The 24,719-nt window shown below is 43.7% G+C and overlaps 2 protein-coding genes across 3 annotated transcripts in view; one reads left to right on the forward strand and one right to left on the reverse strand.

Moving 5' to 3' along the window:
• The first annotated feature begins 2,569 nt into the window (after positions 1-2,569).
• LOC147006372 (uncharacterized) lies at positions 2,570-10,657 on the forward strand. Its single transcript, XM_085869002.1, has 3 exons — positions 2,570-2,638; positions 4,206-4,345; positions 8,161-10,657. Exons 1-3 carry the CDS (start codon positions 2,570-2,572, stop codon positions 9,872-9,874), a joined length of 1,923 nt encoding a protein of 640 aa, XP_085725128.1. The 3' UTR covers positions 9,875-10,657.
• A 5,849-nt stretch (positions 10,658-16,506) lies between these two features.
• LOC147006373 (uncharacterized) overlaps positions 16,507-24,719 on the reverse strand; it is a 45,403-nt gene continuing 37,190 nt past the window's right edge. The window contains exons 3-4 of one of the 2 annotated variants that reach the window (XR_015054891.1): positions 18,511-18,689; positions 16,507-18,153 (exon numbers count right to left, since the gene is read on the reverse strand). Coding sequence is in view for 1 of the 2 variants with exons in the window: in XM_085869001.1 (XP_085725127.1) it covers positions 18,668-18,689 (22 nt within the window). In the remaining variant the exon portion in view is untranslated. Of the gene's footprint in view, positions 18,154-18,510; positions 18,690-24,719 lie in introns of those variants that run through there. The other variant, XM_085869001.1, reaches the window with a different exon arrangement.

Genomic DNA, 24,719 nt, shown 5'->3' on the forward strand with positions numbered 1-24,719 from the left:
ACCGAACTCCCTGATACTTACGAATCTTCAATTTGACAAGTAACAAACAAACAGATAGATAAGAGTGAAAACATCACCTTCGTTCACCTTCGGTGGAGAATGTATTGAGAAAACGGGATGGTGGATGGGAATCTATTGAAGGTGCGGCCTACTTATTTGTTTATACGTCCATTTTTCCACGGATATTCACACAAAGATTCAATGTTCACACCAATACCAGAGAGATATAAACGAAGAGCAAGGTGAACCATTATTCACTGTCCAAACTCCTTTATTACAAGGTTTATCATTAATTACATCATCACACTGAATTACACAATTTGGTGTCTCTCTCTCTCTGTCTCTGTGTGTTTTTTGACCGCGATACATTCGGTTGTTATATTGAGCCTGGTGTTGGCGCAGTGGTTAGGGCAGCGGCCTGGGATCCAAAAGGTCGTGAGTTCAAGCCCCGTTGAGCCACTGAATTAATACACCAGGGGGTTGACTCAGCCTGTCATCCTTCCGAGGTCGGCGAAATGAGTACCAGTGTACTGGGCTGGTGTATACCCCGGTTAAAAATAGGTGTACCAGATCCAGGTGTCGCAAGAGGCGACCAGGGTTGCGTCAGGAAGGGCATCTGGTGTAAAAAATGTGCCAAGTCAATATGCGGATCATATGGATGATCCGCTGTGGCGACCCCTAACGGGAGCAGCCGAAAGAAGAAGAAGAAGAAGACATTCGGTTGTTATATATTTATCCAATCTCAATCAAACTTGACTGGAGGACTGAGGGTCAAACGATGGAGCTTGTGGCGATTTTATTTGATCCCCTCCACCTTGGGGGCGAGGTCCGTTTTAAGGTGTATATCCGTGGGAAAATAGCTAATTGTGACGTTTTTCCAATGCCGTTTCTCACAACAATCTGAATAACAAAAGGATAATATTAATGTTATTACAAAGAAATATTAATACGAATAATACCTCCTCCCAAAGGGGTTCTTCCTTGGACAAATGTCGTGTTGACGTGTATAAATAGCTTATCGTGGCGTTTCGTGGAAAACACAGAGCAGAAATATAAATAAATATTTATATAAAACACAAACACGGATTGATTACCTTTTTCAACAGTCGGTGCTGCTGTTTAACAGGGAAATGAGAGAAATTTGGAGGAATCCCGACATCCTTTAGGCATTCCATGCTGATCGTCTCCACCACAGAATCACGGACTGGAACCGAGATCTACTGTGATCTATATTCTACACCAGGACTCGTCATAGGATCCTCACTGCCACTCTCAAGGGAGTGGGTGCACGAGTAAATGAAATAAACACACATCTGTTGCACAGCGTCAATAATCAGTGTCCCAACTTATCAAAATGAACGTTTTAAAATCCTGTTCTCAATGATGTAAAATATTTGAAAGACAAAAGATCCGTGTTATTCATCAACGTTGGGTCACGTGGTTTTCACTGGAAGAGATTAATTTGAACAATTGTATGTAAAAAAATATCTAAATATTACATGAGATTTCAATAGAAATGATGAAAAGCGGGCGTGGCCACAGTCTATTGTGACATCACAGTGGTTGTTCATGGTTACAATAACAATTCCAACAAAAGGAAAATCTTAAGACAGAGGTGTGTCGTTAAATCGTCAGTTCGTGGACAGCCGTACACCAGACATGTCGTGGTTTGTCATCGCGGTGTTCGTGTTCACCGTCCTCGGAAGTGGAGCGTCCCGTCCACCGCAGCAGGTAAGTAGGGATTGTCAGAAATGATGATGTAGTGTACTCGGGGAAGGTAGACAACACAATTGGGAAATCAGGGAAATTTAGTTTCTTTGTGGCGCAGGGGCTGGACGAAGGGGGTCTTCACTTGGTATCCCCCCCCCCCCCCGGGCCCATTCTGGCTCTCGGCGGCCCTGAGTACTCCACCACCGAACTCCACGAAACTCACGAATCCTCGATTTCCCAAGGAACCAACAACAGATGGATAGGGGAGAAAACTTCACCTTCGTCCCCTTTCGGTGGAGGATGTGTTGAGAAAACGGGATTATGGGATGGGAATCCATTCAAGGCTATCTATTTATTACGTACGCACGTTCACACACACACACACACACACAAAAATAAATGTTCACAGGAATAATAAAGGGACGAAGATGAATCAGGACGTGCACCATTACTCACTGAGTGAATTCCTTGATAACAAGATTTAACATTAAAAACATCAATGGAGTAAACACACGTCCGTTGTACAATGTCAGTTTTATCAATATCCCAACTTATCAAACTGAACGTTTTTAAATCCTTTTCTCATTGGTGAAAAAATGATTGAAACACAAAACACGAGATGTTAATCAACCTTGGGTCACGTGGTTTTCACCGGAAGAGCTTAATCAGAACAAAAAATACGTAAATAATTATATCGAGGTGAAAATATGAACGGAAACGAGAGAAAGGGGCGTGACCACACTGTGACGTCACAGTGGTTGTTCGTTGTTACAATGAGAATTCCAACAACAGGGAGATCTCAACACATAACAGAGCTGTATCGTTAAATCGTCAGTCCGTGGATCAGTGAACACCAGACATGTCGTGGTTTCTCATCGCGGTGTTCGTGATCACCGTCCTCGGAAGTGGAGCGTCCCGACCACAGCAGGTAAGTGGGGATTGTGAGAAATAACGTACTGAACTCGGGGAAGGTTCACAGCACGGGGGGAGTTGTTTTTATTACAGTTTGGGATATCAGGCCCAGCCTGGACTTCGGATTTTCGATGGTGGGAGTGTGGGGGGAGAGGTTGGGGGAGAGGAAGGGGGTGTGGGTGAGGAGGTGTGGGATGTGGGGGAGGAGGTGTGGGGTGTGGGGGAGGAGGTGTGGAGCTTCAACAAGTTGGACCTCTGAGATAGAGCTTGATGACACCGAACCATCATGCCTGCTGTAGGATTGGATCATACACCCAAAACACCCAACACACCCAAAACACCCAACACACCCAACACACCCAACACACCCCCTGAATAGGAGACGTTTAGTACTCAAACCCGGTGTTTTTAAAATGTGTGTGTAAAATCAATGTTAAATGATGACAGAGGGTCATCATACAGTTTCTCATTCAGGAAACCTTAAATGACCAGAAACCACAAAGAAACATTCCATATTCCCAACTTCAAGGTTCATCTAAAACATCTACATCTGGAGAGTGGAATATTAAATAATGATCCCAGAATGTTTCCCCTCCATGTCCTTGGAATGTCCTCTCTCATCATAACCCAGTTCAATGGTTTATTGAACACCTGAACCCCATATTCACCAAGGTAGGTCCATCCTTACAATGGTATCTCATCAGGTCCCACTGCTTCACAATTTTTCATTCCTCTTAAGTCGGCTGTCTTGTCTTACAACACTTTTTTTATGGAAATCAAAGATTCCAGGAGTAGCCTTGAACAAGGAGTAGGTCAGTGAGTGTTGGTGCACAGTTGAAATCCCATATTTACTCTTCCTTGTTTGTCCTTTAAATTGTTGTGATCCATCTTTACCGTGACGATGTGATGAGGAACATAAAGAGAGTTTATCTTTGGTTGGAAACTGCAGGTGAACTTTCCGCACCAAGTAAACTTGGAATTTGTCCCTTCAAGGTAAAATCTCCTTCATGTTCGTGTCGATGGAGGAATCTTCACGGTATACCTTGAGTGTATCTGGTACCACACATTGCACTCCGTGTGCAGTGGAAATTGATCCCCAGGAAGATCCATCTCAGGGCTGGTGGAGTTTCACAGTTTACACATTCACCTCTGAGCCTGGGTTCAAATCTCGATCCCTCCATAAACTGCCACCCTGGTGTTTCACGTGTAATGTGTGTTACAACCATTGGAGGAACATTAAACATGAAGGATTCATCCACCAACACTCATTTATATTGGATGGTAAAGATTCTACGCTGTTTTTTGAAAATGGTCGGCGAGCTATCGCCAGCATTCTGAACAAATTAAAAATTACTTCCCAAACCCTCTTACAAACCTGTCCTTAACAAGCGTGGTACAAAAGGTAAACTCTCGAACATTCCATGAACCATTGTGTTTGTTCTCTAAAATTTTCAAGAACATGCTATTTTGTCACGAACTTTTTGATTTTGTAAAGTAATTGTAAAAACATTGTTTAGTTTAATTATAAATGAAATAAACATGTTTCCTTCCCCTGGCCTTGTCTATTTCCACAACTTTTCCAGAATGATGCTGTTGAGAATGGAGGGATGTCCCTGGGTCGTGATGTCGTGATTGCCTCCCTTTTGTTTGTCGGTGTGATTATGTTTAATCCATCTCGTTGGTTCAACAAGACGAGGTTCAGGAGAAAGCGCTGCATTCACTGGTAAAGAACACAAATGACTTTTCATCAATATTTATACCTTCATCCAAGGGGACACGATAGCTCAGGCTGTGGATGTCGTATGAAGTCCATTTTGGTGGGAACACCCACACTTGTTACGCCAAAGAGTTTAAAAAACCCACAATTTTAATTTTGTGTAAGTTGGTGATGGTGACCATCTTGGATTTCAAAATGGCTGCCATGAAGAAGTCCACTGATCCTGTATAAAATCAAAGTTAAATTTGGTGTAAATACCAACATTTGTACTGATCGAGGTTCAAAAAACAAATGTAGATTTACTTGCAGTAAAGACTTGTAATTACCTTGAACTTCAAAATGGCTGTCATAGTGAGATCTTGTGGAACAATACTCATTTTAAAGGGAGAGGACACCTTTGGTGAGCTATCACTTTGGTGAGCTGTCACTTTGGTGAGCTGTTTTCAATTGTACTTGTGTATTAAATAACCTGTGTATCAAAAAAAAACCTGTGAAAGGTTCAGCTCAGTCTGTCTTGTAATTCATGAAAACACAGTTGAAGGCAAACAAGATATTAAACGAGAACTACGTTGTCGATGGCACACCATCCCATATTCCCTCGCGCACTGCTTTGTCCCATTAACGCTCGGTGAAATTTTATCTTGCAAAATGGATTGACTATTCTTTTCTATTTGATGTGCTTTATGACCAAAGTCTTACTATGTTTACTCAATCAGAAGTCATTACAAGCATGTCAACGTTTCATGAAACATTAATTTAACACTGTCCAGCAATATAGAACTGTTTTTTTTTTAATTAAAAAATCAGTTTTAAACTGATTCTCCATTTTCTTGAAGTCAGAACCACCTGAAACCAAATTATTTTCAGGGATATGTGATATTGTTGCGGATCCAGGATCCGCATCCGTCCAACATGATGGCATCCAACATACAGTGGTCCCAAGACAGTTATTTGAGTAATATACGTCAGATAGTCCCTTCCTTCTTGTCTAATGGGTCAAACGGGACAGTGCGTTGTGTGAATCTCATGGTTCGGTCCGATTAAATCTCTGAACTCATTCTTATTCTGTTTCGCTATTCCTGAGGCGAATCCAAGCAAGGTGTCCTCACGGAAGCCAGCCATGGAAAAACAACACACCAAATGAGAACAACATACTTTTCAACCATGTAGTTCACTCTTTTCAACCCATTTCTGTGTCTCGTAATTATATCTTTGTCCTCTTTTCAATCCAAATCTCCATTAAATAATTATTTCTATCCTCTTTTCAATCCAAATCTCCATTAAATAGTTATATCTTTGTCCTCTTTTCAATCCAAATCTCCATCTAATAATTGTATCTGTCCTCTTTTCAATCCAAGTCTGCATCTAATAATTATATCCAACCTTTTCCTTCGTTTCATGACACAGATCAGGGCCGGCACTGCACACACCACTGCATTTTATAAATGACCGCATGCTCAATGGCGGCGGTCACACGCGCATCCCCGGGATAATTTATAATCGCACACATAGCAGGGGACGAATGGCACACCTTGTTCGGGTCTGTGAATGTGTTTATCAGAGCATCTTACCATCGGTCTTCGCTGACCACCGCGACCCCAGGTGTCTCTCACGGATGGCGAACATCCACTCGCCTCTCCACCCGGCGAGGCTGCAGCCAGGCAGAGGCACGCTGTACTCCTTGGGCCGCATGGCTTACAGACAGGCAGCGCATTGACCGGCGCTGATCACGAGTCGCCGTGGACGGCCCGGAAGTTTGGTGCAGGCCATCACGGCTGGACCGTGTGCTGTCCAGGGCCCTAACCAGAGCACCTGATTCAGGTGATGACACGTCGTTTCGGATCGTCACCCTCGCCCGCACTACAACGTCGAGAAAAGTATGGTTCGTGGGGCTGTCGGTCATCGTCTTTCCTGCTCAGCGTTCCTCATCTGCTTATTCCAATTTCATCACCAACTCACCTGCTGAATCCGTCTTCTTCCCCGCCTCGTCCCTGACTCCACTCACCCACATGATCCTGTTTGCCTTTCTCCATCCACTGCTCCGAACTCTGCCTTCCTCCACCCACTGGCTTCTGACTCCACCAAAAGTCCTTCTTTCACGCCTGACGGTCGTGCCCTATTCTCTGGTTCGATGTTGAGCTGCTCAAAGTGCGACGAAGCAAGAGACGACGTGCTAGCTGTCAGGGAGGTATCACCAAGCGGAGCATCCCCCCAAATCATACTGGTGGTGCAATCGGTCAATCGTGCAAGATATTGAGAGACCGTTAGCCCCATCTCCTCTCCTCTTTCTCCTCATTAACCCTTCTTCATCTGGATGTGTGTGTGTGCGTGCGTGCGTGCGTGTGTGTGTGTGTGTGTGTGTGTGTGTGTGTGTGTGTGTGTGTGTGTGTGTGTGTGCGTGTGTGTCATGTGCCTGTCCTCGCTTCAGTGAAGAGTGCACAAGAATTATATCGGGATAATTGCTATGTGTCTGCTTTTGTAAGTTTCTTGTATTATTGGAACACCACACTTTTCTTCCTGTCCCTCCTTCCACACAACAATAAAAACTACTAATCGTGCCACATATTTTTCCTCGCCTGCCTGTTAATAAATTATTCGTGGAAATGTTCCCAGCTCGTTTTTGTCTTTTCTTTCATTGATCCAGCATGGTCCGTATCCGAACCTCGCCTGGACTTTATTCCTAACGATCCGTTCCTTTTAGCCGGTATGTCATTGGCAGTATCGCTCAGCTGTATCTGATCCGGTAAGGTGATCTGATTCGGACAAGGCGTACCGAGGGCGAGTCCCCCTGTAATTAGATCACGTGGTTATTTTTCTTGGTAACCGGAAAACTATACAGAGGACCCTCGGTCACGTAGTTGAGTTATTGGCGTTCACGGTCCGTTAGTGACCCACCACATCTCGGACTTATCCGTGTGTGATGGCCTGCAATTCGGGCGAGTCTGGTGGGAAACCGAGATAGCTTCACCCCCTGGTGGTCTCACCAAACCCCCGGCCCACAACAATATTATCATCAATCTTTCTATTTACTGTGTGACAGTGAGATCTTTCTTTTCTTTGAGCTCTTTCTTTTTTAATTCGATCGATGGTGAATATTCTAAAAAGTCCATATCCCATTATTTTCGTCTGTGATGTATGAGTGAAGTAATTTAATTGTTGAAACAGTTCATGATGTGAACCATGTCCAACCCACGTGACACAAGTTTAAACCTCTGATTGGAATTTTTTTTGTTCACACAAAGTAACAATGATGTCTTTAGGAAGATTTTAAAAGGTTTATTATTGAACACTTGTTGTGAATAAAAAGTAAAACTCACTTATTAAGTGTTGATTTCCAAGGAATAAGTTGGTTGTTCTTCTGAGATGGCGGATATTTTTAAATCCAAGATGGCCACCAAATGACGTCATGAAAACATGTTTCCAATGGAATTCCAGTGAAGTGAGAGATAATTTACAAAAAGTTACATGATTTCCTTCTTCATCAAAAACAAACACAAAGGTTCACAACATCCTCCACCATTACATTAAATTATTTAAATAATCAAGTGTGATTCATCGTTCCACACCGATCATTTGGACCTTGTTTAAGTTACATCTGCAAGCTCGATATTCCGTATCCTGTAGCATTGTAACACTCGTGGAACATGTTTGTTTATGTTTTACAAAACCATGTATTCAACTCTTTACAGGTGATTGAATACTTCATTTTACCTTGAACTGAGAATGTTTGTTTATGTTTTACAAAACCATGTATTCAACTCTTTACAGGTGATGGAATACTTCATTTTACCTTGAACTGAGAATGTTTGTTTCTCTTGCAGTGTGAAATGTGGATGTAAAATCAAAAGGAGACAACTGAAAGATGAGCCACCATTGGTAAATGATGTTCAGGAAAACAAACTCCTTGAAATGCAGAAACTGGAGGGAACTGAGGTTCATGATGTGAAGGAAAAAATGGAGTTCACAGTGAAACAGAACTTCGGAAATGAAGAACAAGAGGAAGAACATTATCAAGAGGAGCAAAATAAAGTTTTACAAGCACAGAAAGAACAACTTCAGGAAAAAGAAAAGATGTTGCTCCAAAAAAAAGGAGATCTCATCAAAAGAGAGAAGTTTGTTCAGGACAGAGAACGTGAGTTCATGGAAATGGAAGCGCAAAGGAAATTGAACAAAGAATTGTGGTTAAAGGAGGAAGATGAACGGAGGAAACGAGAGGAGGAACAGCAGAAAGAGAAGAAGGAAGCAGAGCAGAAGAAAATAAATGAACAGGAGAGGAAGAAACAAGATGAGTTAAAGATAAGGGAGCAGGAAGAATCTAGACGATCTAATTGGGAAAAGGATTTTGAGGATGAGAAATTTGAAGTTTGGATCTGGGAAAAGCGTAAAAACACAGAACGTAAGAAGAAAATGGTTGAAGTAGAAAAGAGAATGTTAGAAGTTAAAAAGTGGAAGCAAGATGTTCAGCAAAGAGAGAAAGAATTGCTGATATATCAGGAACAGGAGCTGGAGCGACAGGGCGTGTTTGATGCCTTCATGAACGGGAAAGATGAAGAGCGAAAGAAACAGCAGCTCCATATCCACCAAAAGGGAGAGAAGCTTCATAATCGACAATGTAATCTGAATAAATCGGAGGGAGAGTCTCGTCTGAGAGAGAAAAAGGAACAAGAACACAGAGAGCAATGTGAAGTTGCCTGGAAAACAAGAGAGTTGATTCTCATGGAAAGAGAAGAACAGATAAGAGAGAAGAAACGTCATGTGGAGTTGAGGGAGCAACAGGTCCTGGAGAGAGAAACCAAATGGCAAAAAGCAGGAAAACTTGCTGAGGAAGGAGTCGATGAAGAAGTGCTTCTCATAACTGATGATGGGCGACAGAAGCAACAACTGAAACAGCAGGATGTTGATTTGCTCCCACCTGAACCAAAGCCACAAAGTGATGAAGGGCGGCAGCAGCGACAACAGTACAGTGTTGTTCTTCAACGCCAACCGAAGCCTCTCTGTGAAGGCAGGAAACAACAAGTGAAACAGCATGATGTTGATCAGCTGCCGGCCGAACGTAAGCCTCACCACTCGTCTCAGTCCAAGCTTGTCAATGATGAACCAGCGGAGATAGAAAGGCGTAAAAATAACCTCATGTTCCGTGGAGTGAAGGAGGGAAAAGGGGAACATGACAAGGAGGTTGTGACAAAATTAATTAAAGCCATGAACCTGAACATAGAGCCCGTACGCACTTTCCGTGTTGGACGGTACATTGAGAACAGATTCAGACCAATGAAAGTTGTGTTCAGTTGTGAGTCGGATCGGAATCTTGTTCTTACCAATAACAAGAAGGTTCGCAATTTAACTGATCCCTCTCTCTGGACAAAAAACATTTTTATCACTCCGGATTACACTCAGCTCCAAAGAGAAAAACAAGAGATGCTGCTGAGTGATCTTGAAAAAAAGAGGGAAAGTGACCCAAACGGGAGATATACCATCAAAGGAGATAAAGTAGTCCTCCTGAAGAATCCCAAGGGCAAGCCTCATCTCCAGAGATAACGACCTTCCCTCCTCATCTCCCACCTCCTATAACAGACTCCTCCGTGACACATTTAAGGGGGAAAAAAATATTAAAGGGGGAAAAAAATATTAAAGGGGGAAAAAAACACAAAAAAAAGCTTAAAGGGGAAAAAAACACAAAAAAAACAAAAAAAAAAACATTAAAGGAGGAAAAAAAAAAACAAAAAAAAAAACATTTCATGAGAATATTCCGTTGAAACAAATTCACTTTGACGCAGGGTCTCTTTCAAACACGTGAATGTACCTGAGATCATATTGGAGCAATCACTGAAACATCTTTTGATCGGACAGTCATGGACAGGGAGTTCACTCCTGATGGACATCTTGCATTTCATGAGGACAGGAACCTGAACTTTCATAGTGAAGGAAGGAAAGATGAGGAAAACCATGGTGGGATCTTGTTGATGGTGAAAATCAATCTATCACCATCTTACATTGTTCATTGGCTGGCTCGCGAACGGAAGCCTCACCCTGATGATGGCAGCAACAGCAGAAGCCATATTGTATGCAGTATCTTCAACAGGTAAGCACTCTTCAATACTTTGTGCCAGGTGGGTTGAACACACAATGGGTGCAAACACAGCCAACCACAAGATCAAAACATCAAGAAAAATTTGTTTTGAGACTTCGTCTTTTACAGACATTGATGTAAATACTTCCTTCCATGAAGAAGTGTCCTTAATTGTGGAGATAATTGTAATTATTTTTGTGGGAAGGTAACTTCTTGGGGTGATCATCCCCATGCAGAATAAACAACAACTTGAACTCCCTTCGATTGGATGAGATCACCTGATTCACCTTGTCATCTGTTGCCTGTTCCATCCAGGCCTTTCCTTTTGTTTTCTTTTTTGAACAAGTTATCAAACTGATTGAGATATCAATGTGTCTAAGCTTTCATATTTCTATTGTTTTTCCAAAGGTCCCTCAGAAGAGGTGCTCGTTCCCTCCTCCAACCCTCACCTGAAACCATCCTTCCGGTTGGAACGTAAGTTGACAAGATTCTTGCTTTACATTACAAATTACAATTTAAAACTTTGTCTAAACTACCTGTTCTTCACCTGCATCATGTCCCATTTTGTCTGTGCCTCAGAAGTGTTGAGGACAAACACATATTTTGCTGGATTCTAAAACTTACAAGCACCAAGCAAATCTTCCCGTTGGTAGAAGTCTCGCATGATTGTTAATGTATCTGTATAAAAGTCATTCTGCACACCTGGATGATCATTGAAATTGTTTGAAAAACTTCAGTGCAAATCCAGTGGGAGTTTGTGATGATGAAAATAAAGGTGTGAAATTGAAGGCAAAACAAAGGCAAAATTGAATTGAGATGCAGAAAGCAATTGAGAGGATACAGTATTTCCAGGATTGTGTTGGAAGGATTGATAATGATGGAGGTTACGATGATGTCGCTGTCCAGTTGTTTTGATTTCCTTTTGTTGATGTGTGTGCAAACGAAGAAGTTGTAGTCATGGCCACTGGAGAAGGTGTCATGTTTGGCAGTGGATCCATCATCACTCCATCTCCTAAGCGCTCCAGCAAGGTAGGATGAAACATTAGACTCTTACAGATGGTCGATCCAAGATGTTTTTTTAAAGAAACGTGAGTCTCCAGAACGACAGGTACTGAAACCTTCCATACACCTAATTTAATCACTTACACCCTTTTTACGTCCATGTTTTTCAATTTGTCATTTCCTTGTTTGTCTGTCTATGGATAATTGTGTGTGTGTGTGTGTGTGTGTGTGTGTGTGTGTGTGTGTGTGTGTGTGTGTGTGTGTGTGTGTGTGTGTGTCCTCAATAACTCCAAGACCATGAAACCTCACAGCCTGAAACTTTACAAGGATGTTGAGGGAACTCCAAGGGAGTGCAAGAATGAAAACCGGTTGTTTGGCTTCATTCAAACACCCCTATTGAAGATAATTAACGGCATTATTTAATTAACCTTAAAAAAAGGCTCATCCTTCATCACTTTGCTGTCCCTCGCTGTTCGTGTTTTTTTGGGGGGTATTAATTAATTTATTTATTTTTGCATTTTTTTGGCCTGCTCAACAGTGCCTTGACTTGGAATAGGCCACAACAATTTCTTAAAGATAAAGTGGTGACAAATATTTTTTCACTTTCCTCAATCTTATCATCGAATGCCTCATCTTCATTATTCATAAATTCAAATCGCTTATAAACACCTGGAGATGCCAGTGTCCATGGCTTTGTTTCATTTCTGCACATACGATAACTTCTAGAGTCTGTTATTAATGTTAATATTTCTGTGTGATCTTTCATTATCCACTCGTCACTTCCACGTAGATACATATAAAAAATAACGTTCACATCTCACATCAACAGTCTGTGTTGGCCCTGCAGTCCCTCTGGTGTTGCCTCACCCACTGATAATGTTTTGCAATTTTCTTGAAAGGCAGAAGGACAGGAAGATAGAAGTGCACAAAGATTAACATTATACCAGAGCGGCAGGAACTCCGTGACATCAAGAAGCAAACACAGCAACAATGACTGCATTCTACCCTCCCATATCCGCATCTCCAGTTCAAGCCAATGAAACCTTTGTTGCCCCTGTGTGAAGCGGGGCCATCGCCGTAAAATACAAAACACACAGGAAATGGCACTCTGTGTTGAGGCGCGGCGGTGAAGGTCATGTTTAACCCTCGACCTGTCAAAGATCCCCGGGGGGTTAAATATCACGGAAAGGTAAGCATTGGTCTTATTTGCTCTCTCCCAACTGTCTCCCTCTCTCTCCCATCACCCGCCACCCCGCTTCGTATTCCTGTCAGCGAAGTGATGGATGGTACTTGCTCGTAATATAATATGAAATGTGGAACTCCATATGAAACATATACATATTATGTCTTGTTAAACCTCTCTCGCCACATCACAATGGTAAAGGAGGAGTTAGGCGTTAAACACGATTATATTTTTTAAACATCGGGCAAATACCCCTGGGCGCTCACCTGTTTGCGGCTGGATAAGATAACCAAGGAATCACTAACTGATATGGATGACCCACAAAATACATGATCATCACACCGTTTTAAAGCCTTTTTCCCTGAGCAGGGGTCAGCTTTTTGCGGGCTCCAATCATGGTCCTCTTTGTTGTGGCAGTTTTTTTTTTTTTACGGCTGGATGCCCTTCCTGACGCCAACCCTTTTGTCGCCTTCAACACGCAGGGATAATTACCAGAATACTGATGCTCATTTCACCGACCTCGGAAGGATGACAGGCTGAGTCAACCCCCCTGACGTTAATTCAGTGGAAAGCGGGGCTCGAACTCAGGACCCCGAGGATCCCAAGCCACCACCCTAACCACTAAGCCAACACCAGGCCACCACCCACAAAATACATCACGGAGAAGAAAGTAAATACCCATGTGTTTTTTTTAATGTCCTGAACAAACTTTGTGAGATCATGGGTGATAAAGGTTGTGTTTAAGTTTCATCGAAATTGTCTGTGAAAGGAAATTAAAGTTCTGGGGAAGGAAGGAAATGCATATGTTGTGAGCCAACCCCCCCCCCTCATAAACTCTGTCAGACGCCCATTTGATTTTTTTTTTGTTTTTGTTCATGCCGTGAACAAACTTTGGTACTTCCTCCGTGATGAAGGTTGTGGTGAATGTTCATTGAAATTGTGTGTGTTGTTTTCGAGAAGAAGCTGCAAAGTGTTTGTGGATGGACAGACTGACGGACTACATGCCATCCCATAAGCTCTCCGGAACTATGTTCCAAGTGAGCTAAAAATGAGGGTGTAAGGGTGGTCAATGTTTGTCCCGGTTTGACCGCCCAACCAAATAAGGTATTTCCTTTCTTCTCCAAAACTACATAAACACACAATTTGGATGAAACTTGACCACAATCTTCATCACCCATGATGCGAAAACTTTCATCACGGCCTCCTGATATTTGGAGGGAACGATGATTTGCTTCACTTTCCTCGGTCCTGTCAGTTGCGTGGATACAGTGTAAAAAACCTTTCTGGACTTTGAGCCTGTACTTGCTCTTGCCCCATGCCTGATGATCTCTGTTATCCTGCACCTCCTTCCACAACCTTTGAAGGGAGACATCTTCTTTCTGAGCTTGCTCAACCTCTTGCACAGTTACCTCAGGGATGTCAGATTGTGACACTATCAATGGTTTGGTGTCATCCTTGTTGCACGTGGTCTGTGCCCTGGTCACTCCTGCTTGTGCCAGCTGTGGAATCCAGTTTGCGTCTGGATCCTTGACCTCTCGTGCTCCTGGTTTTATACCAATCACAAGATCACAAATGGGTTCATCCATGCACATGACTTCCACCTCTCTCATATTGTATGGTGTGTCCACATGGATCTTTGCAACTGGACAGAGACGCAATGTATGTACTATCAATCAGCTTGCAGGAATAGACCTCGTCAGTGATCTGCCTTGTCATCACCAGGTCTTTCTTCACCGCTGCACTCGTACATCATGAGCCTCACAATACCTTCACTTTCTGTGAACTCACAATGTTAAAAAGTTGTGGACGAGTTGTGTCGGTGACATGAACAAGGTGATTACACTTTGCTTCACATCCGGATCCAGATCCAGCCCATCGGTGAGAAACAAAATGTAACCTGCTTTACCTGGCGGAGGTGTGCGCTCCACTGAGTGTAGTTCCAGTTATTTATGAATGAAAATGTTCGAGAATAAACGTTTCAGCCATTCATGACGTATTACATCACTCCAGGCGAGTTTCCAACGGATCATTTGGTGCGCCTTTGGTGGGGCCGCCATTTTTCCCCCATTCCATCGTTACTGATGGAGGACATTGCTCGACCACCGAACTCCCTGATACTTACGAATCTTCAATTTCACAAGTAACAAACAAACAGATGGATAAGAGTGAAAACATCACCTTCGTTACCCTTCAGTGGAGAATGTATTGAGAAAACGGGATGGTGGATGGGAATCTATTGAAGGTGAGGCCTACTTATTTGTTTATACGTCCATTTTTCCACGGATATTCACACAAAGATTGAATGTTCACACCAATACCATAGAGATATAAACGAAGAGCAAGGTGAACCATTATTCACTGTCCAAACTCCTTTATTACAAGGTTTATCATTAATTACATCATCACACTGAATTACACAATTTGGTGTCTCTCTCTCTCTCTGTCTCTGTGTGTTTTTTGACCGCGATACATTCGGTTGTTATATATTTATCCAATCTCAATCAAACTTGACTGGAGGACTGAGGGTCAAACGATGGAGCTTGTGGCGATTTTATTTGATCCCCTCCACCTTGGGGGCGAGGTCCGTTTTAAGGTGTATATCCGTGGGAAAATAGCTAATTGTGACGTTTTTCCAATGCCGTTTCTCACAACAATCTGAATAACAAAAGGATAATATCAATGTTATCACAAAGAAATATTAATACGAATAATACTTCCTCCCGAAGGGGTTCTTCCTTGGACAAATGTCGTGTTGACGTGTATAAATAGCTTATCGTGGCGTTTCATGGAAAACACAGAGCAGAAATAAAAATAAATATTTATATAAAACACAAACACGGATGGATTACCTTTTTCAACAGTCGGTGCTGCTGTTTAACAGGAAAATGAGAGAAATTTGGAGGAATCCCGACATCCTTTAGGCATTCCATGCTGATCGTCTCCACCACAGAATCACGGACTGGAACCGAGATCTACTGTGATCTATATTCTACACCAGGACTCGTCATAGGATCCTCACTGCCACTTCTCAAGGGAGTGGGTGCACGAGTAAATGAAATAAACACACATCTGTTGCACAGCGTCAATAATCAGTGTCCCAACTTATCAAAATGAACGTTTTAAAATCCTGTTCTCAATGATGTAAAATATTTGAAAGACAAAAGATCCGTGTTATTCATCAACGTTGGGTCACGTGGTTTTCACTGGAAGAGATTAATTTGAACAATTGTATATAAAAAATATATAAATATTACATGAGATTTCAATAGAAATGATGAAAAGGGGGCGTGGCCACAGTCTATTGTGACATCACAGTGGTTGTTCATGGTTACAATAACAATTCCAACAACAGGAAAATCTTAAGACAGAGGTGTGTCGTTAAATCGTCAGTTCGTGGACAGCCGTACACCAGACATGTCGTGGTTTGTCATCGCGGTGTTCGTGTTCACCGTCCTCGGAAGTGGAGCGTCCCGTCCACCGCAGCAGGTAAGTAGGGATTGTCAGAAATGATGATGTAGTGTACTCGAGGAAGGTAGACAACACAATTGGGAAATCAGGGAAATTTAGTTTCTTTGTGGCGCAGGGGCTGGACGAAGGGGGTCTTCACTTGGTATCCGCCCCCCCGGGCCCATTGTGGCTCTCGGCGGCCCTGAGTACTCCACCACCGAACTCCACGAAACTCACGAATCCTCGATTTCCCAAGGAACCAACAACAGATGGATAGGGGTGAAAACTTCACCTTCGTCCACTTTCGGTGGAGGATGTGTTGAGAAAACGGGATTATGGGATGGGAATCCATTCAAGGCTATCTATTTATTACGTACGCACGTTCACACACACACACACACACACACACACACACACACACACACACACACAAAAATAAATGTTCACAGGAATAACAAAGAGACGAAGATGAATCAGGACGTGCACCATTACTCACTGAGTGAACTCCTTTATAACAAGGTTTAACATTAAAAACATCAATGGAGTAAACACACGTCCGTTGTACAATGTCAGTATTATCAATATCCCAACTTATCAAACTGAACGTTTTTAAATCCTCTTCTCATTGGTGTAAAAATGATTGAAACACAAAACACGAGATGTTAATCAACCTTGGGTCACGTGGTTTTCACCGGAAGAGCTTAATCAGAACAAAAAATACGTAAATAATTATATCGAGGTGAAAATATGAACAGAAACGAGAGAAAGGGGCGTGACCACACTGTGACGTCACAGTGGTTGTTCGTGGTTACAATGAGAATTCCAACAACAGGGAGATCTCAACACATAACAGAGCTGTATCGTTAAATCGTCAGTCCGTGGATTAGTGAACACCAGACATGTCGTGGTTTCTCATCGCGGTGTTCGTGATCACCGTCCTCGGAAGTGGAGCGTCGCGACCACAGCAGGTAAGTAGGGATTGTGAGAAATAACGTACTGAACTCGGGGAAGGTTCACAGCACGGGGGGAGTTGTTTTTAATTATAGTTTGGGATATCAGGCCCAGCCTGGACTTCGGATTTTCGATGGTGGGAGTGTGGGGGGAGAGGTTGGGGGGGGGTGTGGGTGAGGAGGTGTGGGGTGTGGGGGAGGAGGTGTGGAGCTTCAACAAGTTGGACCTCTGAGATAGAGCTTGATGACACCGAACCATCATGCCTGCTGTAGGATTGGATCATACACCCAAAACACCCAACACACCCAAAACACCCAACACACCCAACACACCCAACACACCCCCTGAATAGGAGACGTTTAGTACTCAAACCCGGTGTTTTTAAAATGTGTGTATAAAATCAATGTTAAATGATGATAGAGGGTCATCAAACAGTTTCTCATTCAGGAAACCTTAAATGACCAGAAACCATAAAGAAACATTCCATATTCCCAACTTCAAGGTTCATCTAAAACATCGACATCTGGAGAGTGGAATATTAAATAATGATCCCAGAATGTTTCCCCTCCATGTCCTTGGAATGTCCTCTCTCATCATAACCCAGTTCAATGTTCATTGAACACCTGAACCCCATATTCACCAAGGCAGGTCCATCCTTACAATGGTATCTCATCAGGTCCCACTGCTTCACCATTTTTCATTCCTCTTAAGTCGGCTGTCTTGTCTTACAACACTTTTTTTATGGAAATCAAAGATTCCAGGAGTCGCCTTGAACAAGGAGTAGGTCAGTGAGTGTTGGTGCACAGTTGAAATCCCATATTTACTCTTCCTTGTTTGTCCTTTAAATTGTTGTGATCCATCTTTACCCTGACGATGTGATGAGGAACATTAAGAGAGTTTATCTTTGGTTGGAAACTGCAGGTGAACTTTCCGCACCAAGTAAACTTGGAATTTGTCCCTTCAAGGTAAAATCTCCTTCATGTTCGTGTCGATGGAGGAATCTTCACGGTATACCTTGAGTGTATCTGGTACCACACATTGCACTCCGTGTGCAGTGGAAATTGATCCCCAGGAAGATCCATCTCAGGGCTGGTGGAGTTTCACAGTTTACACATTCACCTCTGAGCCTGGGTTCAAATCTCGATCCCTCCATAAACTGCCACCCTGGTGTTTCACATGTAATGTGTGTTACAACCATTGGAGGAACATTAAACATGAAGGATTCATCCACCAACACTCATTTATATTGGATGGTAAAGATTCCACGGTGATTTTGAAAATCGTCGGCGAACTATCGCCAGCATTCTGAACAAATTACAAATTACTTCCCAAACCCTCTTACAAACCTGTCCTTAACAAGCGTGGTACAAAAGGTAAACTCTCGAACATTCCATGAACCATTGTGTTTGTTCTCTAAAATTATCAAGAACATGCTATTTTGTCACGAACTTTTTGATTTTGTAAAGTAATTGTAAAAACATTGTTTAGTTTAATTATAAATGAAATAAACATGTTTCCTACCCCTGGCCTTGTCTATTTCCACAGCTTTTCCAGAACGATGCTGTTGAGGATGGAGGGATGTCCCTGGGTCGTGATGTCGTGTTCGTCGTGATTGCCTCCCTTTTGTTTGTCGGTGTGATTATGTTTAATCCATCTCGTTGGTTCAACAAGACGAGGTTCAGGAGAAAGCGCTGCATTCACTGGTAAAGAACACAAATGACTTTTCATCAATATTTATACCTTCATCCAAGGGGACACGATAGCTCAGGCTGTGGATGTCGTATGAAGTCCATTTTGGTGGGAACACCCACACTTGTTACGCCAAAGAGTTTAAAATATCCACAATTTTAATTTTGTGTAAGTTGGTGATGGTGACCATCTTGGATTTCAAAATGGCTGCCATGAAGAAGTCCACTGATCCTGTATAAAATCAAAGTTAAATTTGGTGTCAATACCAACATTTGTACTGATCGAGGTTCAAAAAACAAATGTAGATTTACTTGCAGTAAAGACTTGTAATTACCTTGAACTTCAAAATGGCTGTCATAGTGAGATCTTGTGGAACAATACTCATTTTAAAGGGAGGAGACACCTTTGGTGAGCTATCACTTTGGTGAGCTGTCACTTTGGTGAGCTGTTTTCAATAATACTTGTGTATTAAATAACCTGTGTATCAAAAAAAAACCTATGAAAGTTTCAGCTCAGTCTGTCTTGTAATTCATGAAAACACAGTTGAAGGCAAACAAAATATTAAACTAGAACTACGTTGTCGATAGCACACCATCCCATATTCCCTCGCGCACTGCTTTGTCCCATTAACGCTTGGTGAAATTTTATCTTGCAAAATGGATTGACTATTCTTTTCTATTTGATGTGCTTTATGACCAAAGTCTTACTATGTTGACTTAATCAGAAGTCATGACAAGCATGTCAACGTTTCATGAAACATTAATTTAACACTGTCCAGCAATATAGAACTGTTTTTTTTTAAATTCGAAAATCAGTTTTAAACTGATTCTCCATTTTCTTGAAGTCAGAACCACCTGAAACCAAATTATTTTCAGGGATATGTGATATTGTTGCAGATCCAGGATCCGCATCCGTCCAACATAATGGCATCCAACATACAGTGGTCCCAAGACAGTTATTTCAGTAATATACGTCAGATAGTCCCTTCCTTCTTGTCTAATGGGTCAAACGGGACAGTGCGTTGTGTGAATCTCATGGTTCGGTCCGATTAAATCTCTGAACTCATTCTTATTCTGTTATGCTATTCCTGAGGCTAATCCAAGCAAGGTGTCCTCACGGAAGCCAGCCATGGAAAAACAACACACCAAATGATAACAACTTACTTTTCAACCATGTAGCTCACTCTTTTCAACCCATTTCTGCGTCTAGTAATTATATCTTTGTCCTCTTTTCAATCCAAATCTCCATTAAATAATTATTTCTATCCTCTTTTCAATCCAAATCTCCATTAAATAATTATATCTTTGTCCTCTTTTCAATCCAAATCTCCATCTAATAATTGTATCTGTCCTCTTTTCAATTCAAGTCTGCATCTAATAATTATATCCAACCTTTTCCTTCGTTTCATGACACAGATCAGGGCCGGCACTGCACACACCACTGCATTTTATAAATGACCGCATGCTCAATGGCGGCGGTCACACGCGCATCCCCGGGATAATTTATAATCGCACACATAGCAGGGGACGAATGGCACACCTTGTTCGGGTCTGTGAATGTGTTTATCAGAGCATCTTATCATCGGTCTTCGCTGACCACCGCGACCCCAGGTGTCTCGCACGGATGGCGAACATCCACTCGCCTCTCCACCCGGCGAGGCTGCAGCCAGGCAGAGGCGTGCTGTACTCCTTGGGCCGCATGGCTTACAGACAGGCAGCGCATTGACCGGTGCTGACCACGGGTCGCCGTGGACGGCCCGGAAGTTTGGTGCAGGCCATCACGGCTGGACCGTGTGCTGTCCACGGCCCAACCAGAGCACCTGATTGAGGTGACGACACGTCGTTTCGGATCGTCACCCTCGCCCGCACTACAACATCGAGAAAAGTATGGTTCGTGGGGCTGTCAGTCATCGTCTTTCCTGCTCAGCGTTCCTCATCTGCTTATTCCAATTTCATCACCAACTCACCTACTGAATCTGTCTTCTTCCCCGCCTCGTCCCTGACTCCACTCACCCACATGATCCTGTTTGCCTTTCTCCACCCACTGCTGCGGACTCTGCCTTCCTCCACCCACTGGCTTCTGACTCCACCAAAAGTCCTTCTTTCACGCCTGACGGTCTTGCCCTATTCTCTGGATCGATGTTGAGCTGCTCAAAGTGCTACGAAGCAAGAGACGACGTGCGAGGTGTCAGGGAGGTATCACCAAGCGGAGCATCCCCCCAAAACATACTGGTGGTGCAATCGGTCAATCGTGCAAGATATTGAGAAACCGTTAGCCCCATCTCCTCTCCTCTTTCTTCTCATTAACCCTTCTTCATCTGGATGTGTGTGTGTGTGTGTGTGTGTGTGTGTGTGTGTGTGTGTGTGTGTGTGTGTGTGTGTGTGTGTGTGTGTGTGTGTGTGTGTGTGTGTGTGTGTGTGTGTGCGTGTGTGTCATGTGCCTGTCCTCGCTTCAGTGAAGAGTGCACAAGAATCATATCGGGATAATTGCTATGTGTCTGCTTTTGTAAGTTTCTTGTATTATTGGAACACCACACTTTTCTTCCTGTCCCTACTTCCACACAACAATAAAAACTACTAATCGTGCCACATATTTTTCCTCGCCTGCCTGTTAATAAATTATTAGTGGAAATGTTCCCAGCTCGTTTTTGTCTTTTCTTTCATTGATCCAGCATGGTCCGTATCCGAACCTCGCCTGGACTTTATTCCTAACGATCCGTTCCTTTTAGCCGGTATGTCATTGGCAATATCGCTCGGCTGTATCTGATCCGGTCAGGTGATCTGATTCGGACAAGGCGTACCGAGGGCGAGTCCCCCTGTAATTAGATCACGTGGTTATTTTTCTTGGTAACCGGAAAACTATACAGAGGACCCTCGGTCACGTAGTTGAGTTATTGGCGTTCACGGTCCGTTAGTGACCCACCACATCTCGGACTTATCCGTGTGTGATGGCCTGCAATTCGGGCGAGTCTGGTGGGAAACCGAGATAGCTTCACCCCCTGGTGGTCTCACCAAACCCCCGGCCCACAACAATATTATCATCAATCTTTCTATTTACTGTGTGACAGTGAGATCTTTCTTGGAACATGGCGAAGAGAAGATGGACATTTCAGGGACTTTCAGGAAGGAAAGCAGGAGAAATGAAGGAACTGGGCTTGGGTGGATTATCGGGGGTAGAAAAGATCGAGGATTTGGATGGGGGAAGATAAGAGGTGGTGGTGAACAGCTGTTTTGAAAGCCTGCAGGGAAGAATGGGAAAGAATAGAGTGAGGAAGTTTATTCCAAAGGCGGGAAAAAAAGAGGAATGAAAGAGTGAAGATGAGCAGTGATTCGTGATTTCGGTAGTTTTACCAGAAGGGGGTTGTTGGCGGACCTTGAGCGCCCTGTGGAAATGTGGTGGGGACAAATCGCAGAGAGAGCAGGGGGGGCAAGGCTGGAGAGGAGTCGGTAGAAGACAGAAAGACCACCGACCAACCTGCGGTGATTGAGTGAGAGGCCCAAAGACTCAGCTTCATTGCGGGAGATGCCGATGATCTTAAATGCCCTGGTTTCGACAGCGTGAAGCCGAGAAAGGTGGGAGGCAGGAGCACCAGCCCAGAGGGGAGAGCAGTACTCCATCAGGCTACGGACAAAAGCTTTGTAAGTGGTTAGGAGCTCAAGAGGGCCGAGGAAGGACTTAGCACGACGGAGGATTCCCAGTCGGCGACTGGCTTTTGAGGCGAGGTTGGAAATGTGACTTTCCCAGGAAAGGTCATGGCAGATAGTGAGACCTAGAAGCTTGAAAGAAAAGTCTTCTTCCAGAGGATTGTTGAGAAAGTGGATGGGGGGGTTTTGTAAACGGTCCTTTCGAAGAGACATAGTGAGAGTGTGAGATTTGTCTGGATTGAAAGACATGTTCCACGTGTTGGACCATTTTGTGATTTTATCCAGATCTGCAGTGAGTGAAGAAGCTGCTGCTTGCCGGTCTGAGGGATGACAGATGGTACGGCAGAGGGTGGAGTCGTCGGCAAAGAGAAATAGAGGATTTTCCAGAGAGTCCGAGAGATCATTGATGAAAACCAGAAAAAGAACAGGGCCCAGAACGCTACCTTGAGGAACTCCAGCGTGCACAGGAAGAGGGGATGAAAGAACTCCATTTAGGGCCACACGTTGACTGCGACAGGAGAGGAAGTCTGCGAGCCATGAGTGGAGATGGCCTTGAATACCATGGGAAGAGAGTTTGGTGAGTAGGGCAGGGTGCCAGACTGTGTCAAAAGCACGTGATATGTCCAGGGATACGGCTCGGATTTCCTGTCTGGCATTGAGGACCTCCATCCATTGATGAGAGAGCAGAAGCAGCATATCCAGGGTAGAGTGACCTCGTCTGAAACCAAATTGATGATTGGAAATCAAGCCATTGGAGAAGAGGAAGGATTTCATATCTGAGGCGATGATGGATTCCATCACCTTGCTGATGATTGGGAGAAGGCTGATTGGTCTGTAGTTACAGGGATCTGTTTTTGCACCTTTTTATGCAGGGCAGTGATGTTAGCAGATTTCCAAGCAGATGGCAGATGACCTTGGGCAAATGAGAGGGTGAATAGAACAGAGAGTGGGTGAGCAAGAGCAGAAGAGCAGGCTTTGAGGACACGTGGGCTGATGCCGTCTGGACCGGTTGCAGAATCTGACTCGAGGTTTGAAAGCAAGCTCTCCACCTTGTCAGGAGAAAAGGATACAGAGTCCAGGGACAGTTGGGTGCGACTGGGTAAAGTGGGTAGAGATAGTGATGGGTTTAGGACACAAGATTTAGCTGCAAACACCGAGTTTAGACATTCAGCTTTATCACGTGTGGAATCAGCAGTGCGGCCATTTGAGGTAAGGGAGGGGATGGAGGGGGAACATACACCAGAAACAGATTTGATTAAACGCCACCAGGATTTTGAGGAGGGAGAGAGGTTTGAGAGTTCAGACTTGAGATGAGAAAGATGTTGTTTTCTGGCTCTCCTGAAGGTAGATACACACTTGTTCCGAGCTTTGTGGAAAGAACTGAGATTGCCCTCAGTTGGGTTTGCTTTCCATGAGGCAAAGGCAAGTTGTTTCAGGACAACTGCCTCGCCACAAGCTTCAGTAAACCAAGGGCGGGAGGAAGGGTAAGACAACTGAACATGAGAGTGGATAAATCTGTGCATGAGGGAGAGCAAGTTTCTTTGAAAGAATTCCCAGGATGAGTTGATGTTTGAGAAAGTAGTGATAGGAGACCAGTCTGTCAGTTTGATGGCTGCTCGGAGACCCTGCCAGTCGGCTTGAGTGAAATGCCAGACTCGACGGCGGTGAGGTGGTTCTCTGATAACAGCCAGAGAGATGTCCACTTTGACAAGGACGTGGTCAGAAGAACCAATTGGAGCAAAGGAAGAGCAGCAGATATTGTCAGGGAAATTTGTCAAAATCAGATCCAGAAGAGATGGAGTACCATTGGTTGAGATCCGGGTCGGGAAGTTGACCGATTGAGTCAGTCCCAATGAGTCGCAGAAAGCTTTTGCTGAGGTGCCATGGCAGGTGAGAGAGGTACCCACACCGAGCCAACTGGCGTGATGACAATTGAAGTCACCACATAAGAGGAAGAGAGAGTTTGGATGAGAAGATAGATGGTCCATGTTTTCGGATAGAGAGGTGTAGATGGAGTCATCACTGTTCGGTGGACGGTACAGTACACATATAAACATGAGGTGGGAGTGGAGGGGAAGCCGAAGCCAGAGGTATTCCTGGGGGTGTGGGGGAGTGAGAGCAGTGCATGGAGAGTGAGGAATAGAGTCTTTGATGAAGAGAGCAACACCTCCACCAGGACGAGGCTCAGGTCTGTCATACCGTAAGAGGGAGTAGCCAGGGAGAGATACTTGGGAGTCAGACACGTCTTGGGAGAGGAAAGTTTCTGTTAGGCAGATAATGTCTGGTTTGTCAGTGGCAACCTGTATGGAAAGATCTGAAAGGTTTGAGCGAAGGCCCCGGATATTTGAGGTCCACACTTTTAATGAAGAGGAAGGGGAGGAGGCTTTGGGTGCAGGA

Source organism: Eptatretus burgeri, unplaced genomic scaffold (assembly GCF_056783735.1).
Source record: "Eptatretus burgeri isolate ZD-2024b unplaced genomic scaffold, Ebu_testis_v1 Ebu_testis_scaffold_3183, whole genome shotgun sequence".
Lineage (NCBI taxonomy): Eukaryota > Metazoa > Chordata > Myxini > Myxiniformes > Myxinidae > Eptatretus > Eptatretus burgeri.